The 13,256-nt window shown below is 42.7% G+C and overlaps 1 protein-coding gene across 1 annotated transcript in view; it reads right to left on the bottom strand.

Moving 5' to 3' along the window:
* LOC112215161 (cadherin-7-like) overlaps window positions 1–11,228 on the bottom strand; it is a 98,947-nt gene extending 87,719 nt beyond the window's left edge. Inside the window, exons 1-3 of the mRNA XM_024374106.2 lie at window positions 11,167–11,228; window positions 10,674–10,761; window positions 3,357–3,651 (exon numbers count right to left, since the gene is read on the bottom strand). Of these exons, the coding sequence (XP_024229874.1) occupies window positions 3,357–3,651; window positions 10,674–10,761; window positions 11,167–11,228 (445 nt within the window). The remainder of the gene's footprint in view (window positions 1–3,356; window positions 3,652–10,673; window positions 10,762–11,166) is intronic.
* Window positions 11,229–13,256: the final 2,028 nt, after the last annotated feature.

Below are 13,256 nucleotides of genomic sequence, written 5' to 3'. Positions count from 1 at the left end.
AGAACCCTGACTCGCATAGGTATGTGGTGCCAAATTGGATCAGAGCATCTACTGTTTTCTCAGTCAGGCAGGAGACCACTTCCTTCTGTAGATGAGCAACCCAGAACTGTGTGAGTGTGTTTGCCTCTAAAAGCATCTTGCAGGACCTCGTAGGGTAAGAGTTGAATAATGATGAGTTTATTATGGATTATTTTAATTTATTTTATTTTAATTTGTCAAATGGCAGCCAAGCATCGATCATCACGTCACCAGAATAAGACCCAATTTTTTTGGAATGGAGCATCAAGCTCAAAACCTTGCACTTTCACCATCCTGTGAAGTTCATTATAATTTATTTCATCTGTTGCCTAATGACATTTTGATTAGGCGGTAGCCTTGTTCTAGCCTCACCCATGTACCCAACAACCGGATGTTCCGGTTTTCAGGGGAAATGGAAGGAGAGCCTGTGACGCAACTTCTGCTTTTGGACGTTAAAACCTCTTAAGCCGACCCCCTACTTTTTCGAACATTCTGTTAAAAATCGCGCAACATTTTGGCGTCCTGCTACTCATGCCAGGAATATAGTATATGCATATGATTAGTATGTGTGGATAGAAAACACTCAGACGTTTCTAAAACTGTTTAAATCACGGCTGTGACTATAACAGAACGTCTGTTTCATCGAAAAGCGCAGGAAAATCTGATCACTGGAGATGGAAAAAAATATCCATGCGCCACTTCAACCCATTGTTAAAGGTGAACCGTATTAAATGAGGCCGAGGTTGCAGTACCTACAGCTTCCACAGGATGTATAGAGTCTTCTCATTTGATTCTGATTTGATTCTTGGTAGATCCGACCAAAGGGAACCGATTCCCTCCGACCACCAACTTGATGCATGGTCTCGGTGTTTTTCCGGACATTTTTTCCAGACGACCAGCTATCGAATTTACATCGCCTCCTGATGATTTTTATAGCTTATTAACGTGTAGTAATACCTAAAGTTGCATTAGAAAGGTATTTCGAAGTGTTTTGTGAAAGTTTATCGTCGACTTTTTAACTTTTAAAAAATGACGTTACGTTATGAAACGCTATTTTTTTCCGTTTATCACACAGTTTTCATAGATCGATATCTAGGCTATATATGGACCGATTTAATCGAAAAAAAGACCCAGTATTGATTATGGGACATCAAGGAGTGCCAAGAAAGAAGATGGTCAAAGGTAATGAATGTTTTATATTTTATTGTGCGGTTTGTGTAGCGCCGACTATGCTAATTCTTTTGTTTACATCCCCTACGGGTCTTTTGGGGCGTTACATGCTATCAGATAATAGCTTCTCATGCTTTCGCCGAAAAGCATTTTAAAAATCTGACTCGGTGCCTGGATTCACAACGAGTGTAGCTTTAATTCAATACCAAGCATGTGTATTTTAATGAACGTTTGCGTTTTAACTAATACTATTAGCGTTTAGCGTAGCGCATTTGCATTTCCAGAGCTCTAGTTGGGACGTCTGCGTCTCAAGTAGGATCAAGAGGTTTTAAAGACAACACTCCATCTTAACTCCTCCACATTTACTTTGAACAGTGCATCAAGATCAGTGTGTAGGGGGGGGGGTTTAGTTTCAGGTGTTTTTTATGCCTGCTACGTTAGGCAAGCCTTGATCTGACATTACATTCCCTATACCTGAGCTCTCATCTGCTCCTTGGGCACCTCTGTCTGCCATGTAGACCTGGGACCTGTGCCTTGTCACATGGCCAACTGTCCTCAAGCCCCTCATCTTTTATTTGACATCCCAGAGGCGTGATTAAGACAAGGTCTTCCCAGATCCCTGGGCCATAAGGTCTACCGTGTGTAAGGACTAGCAACCGCAGCCTAATTACTTTAATTAAATGAATGATTTCCCCTAAATTGAACCCATTCATCACAGGTAGCCGGTCTATGCCCACCCGGATCCGGGATCGTGAATACCATAACGCAACGTTAACTATTCATGAAAATCGCAAATGAAATGAAATTAATATGCTAGCTCTCAAGCTTAGCCTTTTGTTAACAACACTGTCATCTCAGATTTTCAAAATATGCTTCTCAACCATAGCAAAACAAGCATTTGTGTAACAGCTAGCGTAGCTAGCATAGCATTTAGCGTTAGCATCAGCAGGCAACATTTTCACAAAAACCAGAAAAGCATTCAAATAAATCATTTACCTTTGAAGAACTTCGGATGTTTTCAATGAGGAGACTCTCAGTTAGATAGCAAATGCTCAGTTTTTCCTGAAAGATTATTTGTTTAGGAGAAATCGCTCCGTTTGGTGCGTCACGTTTGGCTACCAAAAAAAAACGAAAATTCAGTCATCAAAACGCAAAACTTTTTTCCAAATTAACTCCATAATATCGACTGAAACATGGTAAACGTTGTTTAGAATCAATCCTCAAGGTGTTTTTCACATATCTCTTCATGATATATCGTTCGTGGAAGCCTCCTCTCAATCACTGGATGACTGCGTGCAGCTTGTAGATTTACGCACCAATTTAGACAAAGGACACCGGGCGGACCCCTGGTAAATGTAGTCTCTTATGGCCAATCTTCCAATGATATGCATTACAAATACGTCACAATGCTGCAGACACCTTGGAGAAACGACAGAAAGGGCAGGCTCAGTCCTGGCGCATTCACAGCCATATAAGGAGACAATGGAAAACAGAGTGTCAAAAATTCTGCTCATTTCTTGTTTGAAGTTTCATCTTGGTTTCGCCTGTAGCATGAGTTCTGTGGCACTCACAGATAATATCTTTGCAGTTTTGGAAACGTCAGAGTGTTTTCCTTCCAAAGCTGTCAATTATATGCATAGTCGAGCATCTTTTCGTGACAAAATATTGCGCTTAAAACGGGCACGTTTTTTAATCCATAAATTAAAATAGCGCCCCCTATAGCCAAGAAGTTAATGATTTAAAACCATCTATAAAGGAGTTATGGAGGACGAGGTGCTTGGCCGGCTCCATTATTTTACTGCACTGTAAATTGCCCTGAGCAGCTATTTACAAAGAGTGGGATGCATTATTCATATGCTTTCCTAACAACTTCAGATGAAGACATTGGCGAAACCATGCGATGTAAATAAACCAGAGTGTGACTTGGTGTGCTTGTGGAACTGGGAGCATCTCTCTCTCTCTCTCTCTCTCTCTCTCTCTCTCTCCCTCTCTCTCTCTCAAGCCCTTGTAGTGGGCTATCCGAAGTGAGAGAGAGATACATTAAGGATATTTAAGATTGTGGTGGGTAGATGCAAGAGATATAGAGTGAGATTAAGAGAGGGAGACTGACAACATACAACAGAAACGAGGACAAACAAACAGAGGGAGTTGCAGAGAAAGAGGCTCACCCAATTCTGACATCTCCGGTACCTCGGCCATGTAGTGCCCGTCCATGAACTTGGGCTCATTGTCATTGATGTCCTGGACCTTGACCAGGAACTCTGACCTGGGCTCCACAGGGATGTTGGTGATCCGGTCCACGGCCTGGGCCTGAAGCGTGTAATAGGCCTGCTCCTCCCGGTCCAGACGCTTGGTGGCGTGGATGTCTCCTGTGTTCTCGTCGATGGTGAAGATGGAGGTGGAGCCCTCTCCTGAGAGCACGTATTTCACCTTGCCATCCCCTTTGTCCACGTCTGAGTGGAGCTGTTATTAGAGACCAGAGACCAGTCAATGGATAGGAGACATTCAGAAGGATTGGTGACTTATAATAACATATCCAATTATATACTTCACCATCATGATCAATCCATTATGTTCATCTGTATTATTTTAACATAGTTTCAAGGGTGGGTTTTCATGTGCAGAAACATGGTGCCAAAAAAATGAACAACTCTTTGAACAAGTGAACAAAGTGCACATTGTTTGTAAAACAGGAGACCAGAAGTCTTAAATCTCTGAGCATGGCTGTATGTCTGCTATATAAATGCACTCTGGCAGGAATAAGGAGCGTCGCGTTGAGTCAACACAATTCTGTAGGATGTGAAGCCCAGAGCTGCCCAGGGATTACAGTGTGGTACGTTTGAAGGAGGGTTATTTCTCAAGCACTTCACTGCGTCTGGCGATATCCATTTTTGTTTCCAAGTCAATAGGTGTATCAAATGACTGCCTGGTTATCGCTGCAGGCTTAGTGTATGTTTTATATATCCAATAGAGTCTCAGCCAGAAACCAACTGTATTTAATTCATGGATTGCATCAGGCTGTTGATAAATGGCATGTCTGGGGCATAATGATGGTTTGGTTGCATGGGCATGCCTCAGCGTGCTCCTCCTGACACTCCAATAGGGAGGCCATATGTTTATTCACCATCCCCTGCTGTCAGGAGCAATTTTGAGGTAAATTGTCAATCACTGTAGAGATTCAACATTTAATCTTGAGAAAGCCATCCGTGGCAGTGTGTTCAGGTAAACACCACGCACAGGGAGGACAAAGCTGACAGCCCACAAAGCATGTAACTAAACGTCACAGGTCAACTAAATGCAGCATGTAGTCTCTCTCTCAAAACATCAGTTGTTAGCTTTACGCTTGGCTTTTTTAACACTTTCTTCAATACCTGCTGTAGAAGTAGAAGGGACCCTATGGACTTCAAGTGTTTCACTTTAAATCTATTCAGAAGTTAGTGTATTACATAAAACTTGTTCCACAGTAGGTCCTATTAAAAAGTGTATCCCTGTAGAATACCGCCTCCTTCAGTTAATCTAACTTGTTTTTAAACCGTCACTGCTCATTTTCAGGTGCTATTTCAAAACTTCTACTGTTATTATGTGCAACTTTCATCAAACACCATAGTTGCTTCTCTTAAAAAAATGTAAATATCCCTTTTGTAATTCTTGTCTTTGCCTCCGTTGATGTGAGCCTAGCACATCAGCGTACTTTAAAGACACTGACGGCAGCGATGCAGCGAGAGTACAAATAGTTGAGTGGAACAGAACAGAAAACCTCCAGTGAAATCAATGATGACACATATCGCCACTTTGTATGCAGACAGTCCTCCTGGGACAATCGTGTTTGCTTTGTGTTCACTTGTTTACCTTAGAGTGTAAAAAGACTGGAAGAGTAAAACTTTAAGGAAAAACAATGTCGGCAAGGCCATCTCTCACCTGTTATTATCCATATTACGATATATGGGACATTTTCATCACAATCACGTGGTTTTTAATGGTTCTGGAGTCGCTTAATGGGGTTTTCATTTTCGCTGTACTGTTCAGTCACAGTGTGTTAGCGCAGTTATTATTTCACTGTCCATGTCTCTTTTCTTCCTCCCTGTTTGGCTGACATACTTTGTAGAAAACGGCAAAGACGACTGGAGGCCTTGGAAGAAAATGATAAATAAATCAAATCAGAGATGCATGTTTCAAGCTTTGAATTTCCACTAATCTCTCAGGAGGAGAGCGAGAGAGTTTTCTTCTATTCAATGGACAATGTGTACACAGTTTTGAGTGAAAATAAGTGAAAATACAGTCCATACCCAGAAGCATCCTGTGAGCAACAGCCTATTGGTACACTCAAACAGCCTATTGGCTACAGTTACTGCTCCGGAGCACGTTAATCAACAATCGCCCTGCAGAATCGTTTCACAGAGCACTGCGGTTCGAACACTGAGTGTAATGGGGTTTCCACAGGGATGATGACATGGTTCACAAACAAACCAAAATAAAACCCTTAAAGAAACAGCCTTGGTTGATCTGACTGTGTTTTGTACTTGTGGGGTACTGTAATACACTTCTTCATGTTGTGGGGAAAATTAAAGGAAGCATACAGTGGGGGAAAAAAGTATTTAGTCAGCCACCTATGTAATTTTCATCATAGGTACACTTCAACTATGACAGACAAAATGAGAAAAAAGAATCCAGAAAAATCACATTGTAGGATTTTTAATGAATTTATTTGCAAATTATGGTGGAAAATAAGTATTTGGTCACTTACAAACAAGCAAGATTTCTGGCACTCACAGACCTGTAACTTCTTCTTTAAGAGGCTCTTCTGTCCTCCACTCGTTGCCTGTATTAATGGCACCTGTTTGAACTTGTTATCAGTATAAAAGACACCTGTCCACAACCTCAAACAGCCACACTCCAAACTTCACTATGGCCAAGACCAAAGAGCTGTCAAAGAAACAAAATTGCAGACCTTCACCAGGCTGGGAAGACTGAATCTGCAATAGGTAAGCAGCTTGGTTTGAAGAAATCAACTGTGGGAGCAATTATGAGGAAATGGAAGACATACAAGACCACTGATAATCTCACTCGATCTGGGGCTCCACGCAAGATCTCACCCCGTGGGGTCAAAATGATCACAAGAACGGTGAGCAAAAATCACAGAACCACATGGGGGGAACTAGTGAATGACCTGCAGAGAGCTGGGACCAAAGTAACAAAGCCTACCATCAGTAAAACACTACACCGCCAGGGATTCAAATCCTGCAGTGCCAGACGTGTCCCCCTGCTTAAGCCAGTACATGTCCAGGCCCGTCTGAAGTTTGCTAGAGAGCATTTGGATGATCCAGAAGAAGATTGGGAGAATGTCATATGGTCAGATGAAACCAAAATATAACTTTTTGGTAAAAACTCAACTCGTCGTGTTTGGAGGACAAAGAATGCTGAGTTGCATCCAAAGAACACCATACCTACTGTGAAGCATGGGGGTGGAAACATCATGCTTTGAGGCTGTTTTTCTGCAAAGGGACCAGGACGACTGATCCGTGTAAAGGAAAGAATGAATGGGGCCATGTATCGTGAGATTTTGAGTGAAAACCTCCTTCTATCAGCAAGGGCATTGAAAATTAAACATGGCTGGGTCTTTCAGCATGACAATGATCCCAAACACACTGCCCGGGCAACGAAGGAGTGGCTTCGTAAGAAGCATTTCAAGGTCCTGGAGTGGCCCAGCCAGTCTCCAGATCTCAACCCCATAGATAATTTTTGGAGGGAGTTGAAAGTCCATGTTGCCCAGCAACAGCCCCAAAACATCACTGCTCAAGGAGCCATGGAGGAATGGGCCAAAATACCAGCAACAGTGTGTGAAAACCTTGTGAAGACTTACAGAAAACGTTTGACCTCTGGTTAACCAATCAACAAAGGGTATATAACAATCTTAAACTACACAAAGATTAATAATAATAGTAACTGAAATGGTTGTTCCAGCTTAGATTACTTAGGTAGTCTCTTCTATCAATCTTCTCTACCCTGGCAGTCATTCTGATTGTAGGTTGTGGATTATTAAATGTTCCAAATGTTGGAAATCCTCACTTTGGCTGAGTACTAATAGGAATTACACATCACTTTTCAAACCAGTAATGTTACTTGAAGGCCTGATGTGGCCTGTAAACAAGGCATTTACTAACACAACCGTGTTAGGCTATAACTAGGCCCTCTAAGTCAGATGGAATTTTCAGAGGGTTCTAGGAAGACCCATTCAAAGATAAAAGTGTTCTTAATAGAACAATTTCAGGGGGTTCTAGTAATAACCTTTAGAGCAGGGCTCCCAAACAGGCGGGTGTTTTTATTTGGCCCCCCAAGCTATCTGAGACAAAAAAATATATATATATATTTTTATTGTTGGACATAAAACTGTAAAAATACCAGGAAATCAGCTCCAACTGATTTTAATTTAAGAAATATGTTCAAGTATTCTCACACATAATATGTAAGCACGGTTTGAAATTATTATGTTTTAGTCAAACATATCTGTTTGGGTGTCTTGAGGTCAATTTGCAGTCTAAAAAATATTTGGAATTATGTTTTGGCCCCCCGACCAACTGCTTAAGAAAAACATGAAGCTGAATCTAATTGATGATTCATGCTTTAGAAGATAAAAGGCTTCTTGGAAGATTGATTTTGAAATGTGATTTTATTTCAGGTTTATTGGTCGCATACACAGTTTTGCAGGTGTTAAAGCGGGTGCAGCAAAATGCTTAAGTTACTAGCTCCTAACTGTCAATGTCAAATCACTGTGCATGGCTGAGCGTGTAGTGGCATAGATATAGGCTAGAGTATCTTTTCTTTCCTTTGCAAAAAAAGGGTTAGTAACACTGCTTTATATGACTGGAGATATAATACGACAAATCAATTTATTATATTGTAAACATACTGTACTATAATAATTGTCTATATTGTTGTATGGGTGAGATTAAATTATTCTGTTTTGTATTGTCCCATTAAATAAAATGTATTTCTTATAGCCTAACTATTCTTTCTTTCTTTTACAATTTAAACACATTTAGCATAGACAATGTAATTATTGTGGTAGTCTTAGGCAAACCAACTTTATTATCACAGTGGCACTTCAAGGGCCACTCAGGCCTTCTGGGAGAAAAGTATCTGGCAATGAACTTGGTGGTAGTAGTTGTGCATGTTTTAAGCTAAGGATCTCATCATCTCCTTCTTCCAGACATTTCATTACCTAGATTACAAGGGTTGGATTTGCACTAAACAATTACATGTCAGCACAAGGCATGCACAACATCTAGTATAATGATTATTTGCCTTACATACATTGTCTACTAGTATCGTTTTTAATCTGAGAAAACATGGAATATGGAAACAATGTGTAAATTAAGCTATTCTCTGCTTCAGATGCATTCTGTCAAGGGATGCGTTCCAAATTCCAGTAAGACTAATGCTATCGTACTGTAGGCCAGTGGTTCCCAACTTCAGTCCTCGAGTACCCCAACAGTACACATTTTTATTGTAGCCCGGGACAAGCACACCTGATTCAATTGTCAACTAATCATCAGGCCCTCAATGAGTTTAATCAGGTATGTTTGTCTAGAATGGTCTCATAGACTGGATGTAACATAGTAAATGTAAATCTGGGATACTCAAATTAACATGAAATGTTACGTTTGGTATGGCTACATAAGACCAATGTCCCTCTAAGCTTCACGCATGTGCGGGTGCACAGCTCCCCCAGAGAGAAGCACCAGATTGAACATTCTAGAGTTTACTCCGTTAGTGTCTCACTATCAACGTTTCCCTTTATTGTGGGAGTTATGATCAAATCAATGCAAAGATAGCCACTTCCAATGCAACAAAACACTGTATGCAAAACTAACTATGCAACAGATTTGGTTCTAGGCAGAGCGCATCGTATTTTGAGGCTTGAATGACCTAAATAGCCAATAGGCAGAGCGTAGCATAATTTGTCTGATTTTCTCTAATGGTGTGGGAATACTAATTACTTTTATTGTGTAAAGAAAGGGGTTTCTTGCATCAAACAACAACAAAATGTTCAGTCACCTCCTTGTCTGAAGGACAAGTGGATAAACAGGTTCATGTCAAACCCATAGGTTTCATGGAATCCAGGCCTAAAAAAAAACACACACATTGGTTACTACTGTAGGCTGAACGATAACCACTATTTTTGTGTTCAAATCTTATGTGATGCATTTTCTCCATTGTTTTCTTATGGTATGCCACTCTGGTGCCACTCTACATTATGGTCAAATAGCCACAGTAGCCTGTGTTCACAGTAAACACGTGTCGGAAGTTGCACAGAATTTTCACAACGTTCAATCTTATCTTTTGCTAGTTTTTTTTTACTACATGCTACTTTTTTAGTTACTTTGCAACTACTTAGCATATTAGCTAACCCATTCCCATAACCTTAACCTTTTAGCTAAACCTTCCCCAACCCTACTGTTAACCATTTTAATTTACAATGATGAATACATCAAGATAACTACCTAGCTAATATGAAGTTAGCTAGCTGGTGATATTTAATTCATTTAGATAGATATACTAACTAGCTAACATTACATTAGCAGTTCATTTTGGTTAGCATGCACAGTAAGTTCCTATAGCTAGCTAGCTAAACATATATTTACTTACTTGAATAGGTTCTCCCACAGCCTCCGTTTTCTGGGTCATTATAAAAACTAAATAATTGGCAATCTTCCCTATGTTTCCGGTGGTAGCAAAATGCAGCCAGCAATTGGAGGACTTCCACCCACCGAGCTTCCACCAGACAAACTCTGGTCTTCTAACATTGCACCTGGTGGGGTTGCTAGATGATTTGAAACCACTATATAGGAGATAGTATTTTCTTTTTTGGATTGTAACCAATACGGTCTATGCATTCTATCACCTCCCACATTCCATTCCACTTCATATTGGGGTTTAATATCGGTTTCACTTTGTTTAAATATGGATCAAATGTGTTAAAATCACTAGATGATATTCACAAAATTTGTAAGCTACAGCAAGGAGTCAATGAGAAAATTGGAGGAACATTTTTAGACAAGTGCTTCCACAGAGCATTACTGCTACCACAGAGCATTACTGCTACAAAGCTGATGCTAGCTAGCATATTTTTTATTGAAATAACATGGCTGGTTAACTAGCTACTGCACCATTAGATACTTCTGGCTAGCCTGTAACTAATGGAAGAGGAAAGCCTATAGAACAATAACATCTAGCTAGTTATATCAGATAGACATTTTCAGGAAAAGCAAGGTTAGAACAAGTTAGTAGTAACAATATTTGAAACCACCACATGTGCATAATCTGTGTCTGTATTATATTCCATATTATGTTTTACATTTGTACTGTATAGCTATTTGTCTCATGCTCTACAGACCATCAGCTGGAAGAATATTGAATTCTATTGAATGTTGAATAAACTCTGATTTAAAATACCATTGTGCCTCTCTTTCAGTCACCAAGCACACCTCTGCCAAGCACACCTCTGTCTCTGACAGCTTCTCCCGTGCTGAGCACTGATGGACAGTGCCCATGAGAGCTGCTGTTGATGGGTTCCTGGCCAAGGACCACAGGGAGAAAGACAACAAGACTTAGTCATTGTGATTAGCTGCTACAGCTAAACTATTTTTACTAATGTTTATTGCACCTTATAGAATTGTTTTTTTTCCAATACAAGATCTAGAACGAGTGTGCCTCAGAGTGGTTGGGTACTCTGAGGTTGGACCAGTCTGTTGAACAGCGCTACAGTGTCTTCCAACCCCTCTGTCTGAGTCCCAAGTAATTATGCTGCAATAACTTGTCCCGGGTGCGAGGGTCAGCTTTTCTTATCTGGTGTACTGTGTGTTCTTAGGCATGCTTCCACTAATCCCCATCTCTCGGTGTCTCCCCTCCCGGATGACCTGAGCCCCTGGTTGTGCTGCTGATCCCGTGCTGCTGGTACAACTGCAGCGTTGGTGCTACCTTGACCCGGACCCCTGCTGATTGAGCTCAGCCAGGTAGTCACTGGGCTTCTGCCTCCGCATTGCTTGCTCTTTGTGGTTTTAGACTGGGTATCTGTAATGCATTTTTCTGACAACTGCTGATGAAAAAGGTAATGATAATGAAACCCCCCATTGAATCAAACTAGTTCACAAAACATGCACTCAGCGTTTGTATGCTTAAGTACCACATGATTAATGTGAGTTTCACATCTTGGTTGTTGCAGCTTGGTGGGGGCCCAATAGCTTTTCTCTGTGCACAATGGACCTGTATAAACTGCCCAAATCTTGCCTGCCTCTCATGATTGTAAGTACCTACCACCATGTGTTTATTCAAGTGTGGAGGATCTTTGCACGTTGGCAGTGGAGAGTGCGTTGAACCAGGAAGCACTGTTCGGTATGTTCCTGCACAGCATCTAGGAGGAGGTTAAGGATGAGCTTGCTGCTCGGGAGCTACCCACGGATCTTGACTTCATCGCTTTCACCATCCGCATCTATGGGCGACAGCGGGAACGACGGGTTGGAGAGGAAATTTGATTTCGCTCGCACGTCCAGGGATTCCACCTCGCCCCCGAGTCATCCCGGAAGTCCCCGACGGTCTCGTTGCCGAGAGCACCCGAGGTTTCCCGACCTTCCTCGAGAGTCACCAAAGACAGCCGAGTCAATGTTCCCGAGCGAATGCAACTAGACAGAGCTGGGCTGTTGCCAGTGGAATGGCTGTGTACGCTGGATGGACATCGATGAGTGGAATGGCAACACAGGATCAACACAAGGAGCGGTCTCTATTGCGGGACTTTTGGTCATTTTGTGTCCTCCTCACCGGTAGGAGCGAATACTCTGGTGGGCCATGTGGAGAACCTTTTCCCTTGCTCCCGCCCCTTTTCATGTCATTATGTTGTGGGGAAACCAGTCCAAATCGCTCAGAGTACTCATCAACTGGGGCTGATGAGAGCTTTTTGGACTCTGGCTTCTGAGCTGAACATCCCCTCTCCATTCCCATGGATGTTAGAGCGCTGGATAGGCACTCTATAGGTTGGGTCACCCATAACACCACTCCCATCAACCTACGTGTGTCAGGGAATCACAGCAAGACCATTCCATTCCTGTTCATCAAGCTGTCCCTCACTGTCCCTGGTCCCATTATATCACTGGATTTCTAAACGGGTTTCCCCCCGTCTGAGGGCAACACTGCCATCCTGACTGTGGTCGACCTGTTTTCCAAAGCCGCCCACTTCATTCCTCTCCCCAAACTACCCTCGGCCAAGCACACGGCACAGCTTATAGTGCAGAAAGTCTTCCGGGTCCACAGTTCTCATCCCGGTCGTCGGCCAACCTGTCCTCCGGATTCCACCCCCAGTCCAACAGCCATTAGGAGCGAACCAACCAGGACTTAGAGACGACTCTTCACTGCCTAGACTCTGCCAAGCCTACCACCTGGAGTCAGCAACTGGTATGGGTTGAATGGGCCCGCAACACGCTTCCTTGCTTCCACGGGTCTCTCGCCGTTCGAGTGTTCCTTGGGAAATCAGCCTCCGCTCTTCCCCGAACAAGAGGAGGAAGTCAGCAATCCCTCTTCCCAGATGTTCATCCGCCACTGTCTCTATACCTGGGAGAGAGCCCTGGCCACTCTGTTGAAGAACACTTCCAGGTATAGGCGACAAGCGGATCGCCACTGGACCCCTACTCAACGCTATTGGCGCAGGCAGAGGGTATGGCTCTCCACCAGGGATCTGTCCCTCCGGGTGGAGTCCCGTAAACTCTCCTCCGTTCCCCATCTCTAGAGTCATTAGCCCCACTGTTGTTTGTCTTTTGTTACCCCGTACCCTCCGTATTTACCCTACTTTCCATGTGTCTAGGATAAAGCCTGTGTCTCACAGCCTTTTGTCTCCAGGCCCACCCCTCCCCGTCATCGATGTCCATCCAGCGTACACAGTGAGACGCCTCCTGAGTGTTGATTGGGAGGGTTATGGCCCAGAGTCAGGGTGCTGGGTCCCTACTGGAGACATCCTAGACCCAGCCCTTCCACCACCGGCACCCAGGTCAACCAGCTATGTGCCCAGATAGGATGCCAGG

The sequence above is a fragment of the Oncorhynchus tshawytscha genome, linkage group LG16, assembly GCF_018296145.1.
Source record: "Oncorhynchus tshawytscha isolate Ot180627B linkage group LG16, Otsh_v2.0, whole genome shotgun sequence".
In the NCBI taxonomy this organism is placed as follows: Eukaryota; Metazoa; Chordata; class Actinopteri; order Salmoniformes; family Salmonidae; genus Oncorhynchus; species Oncorhynchus tshawytscha.
Note: the sequence above shows the minus strand (reverse complement) of the source record. Positions and strands in the feature narration are given on the sequence as shown.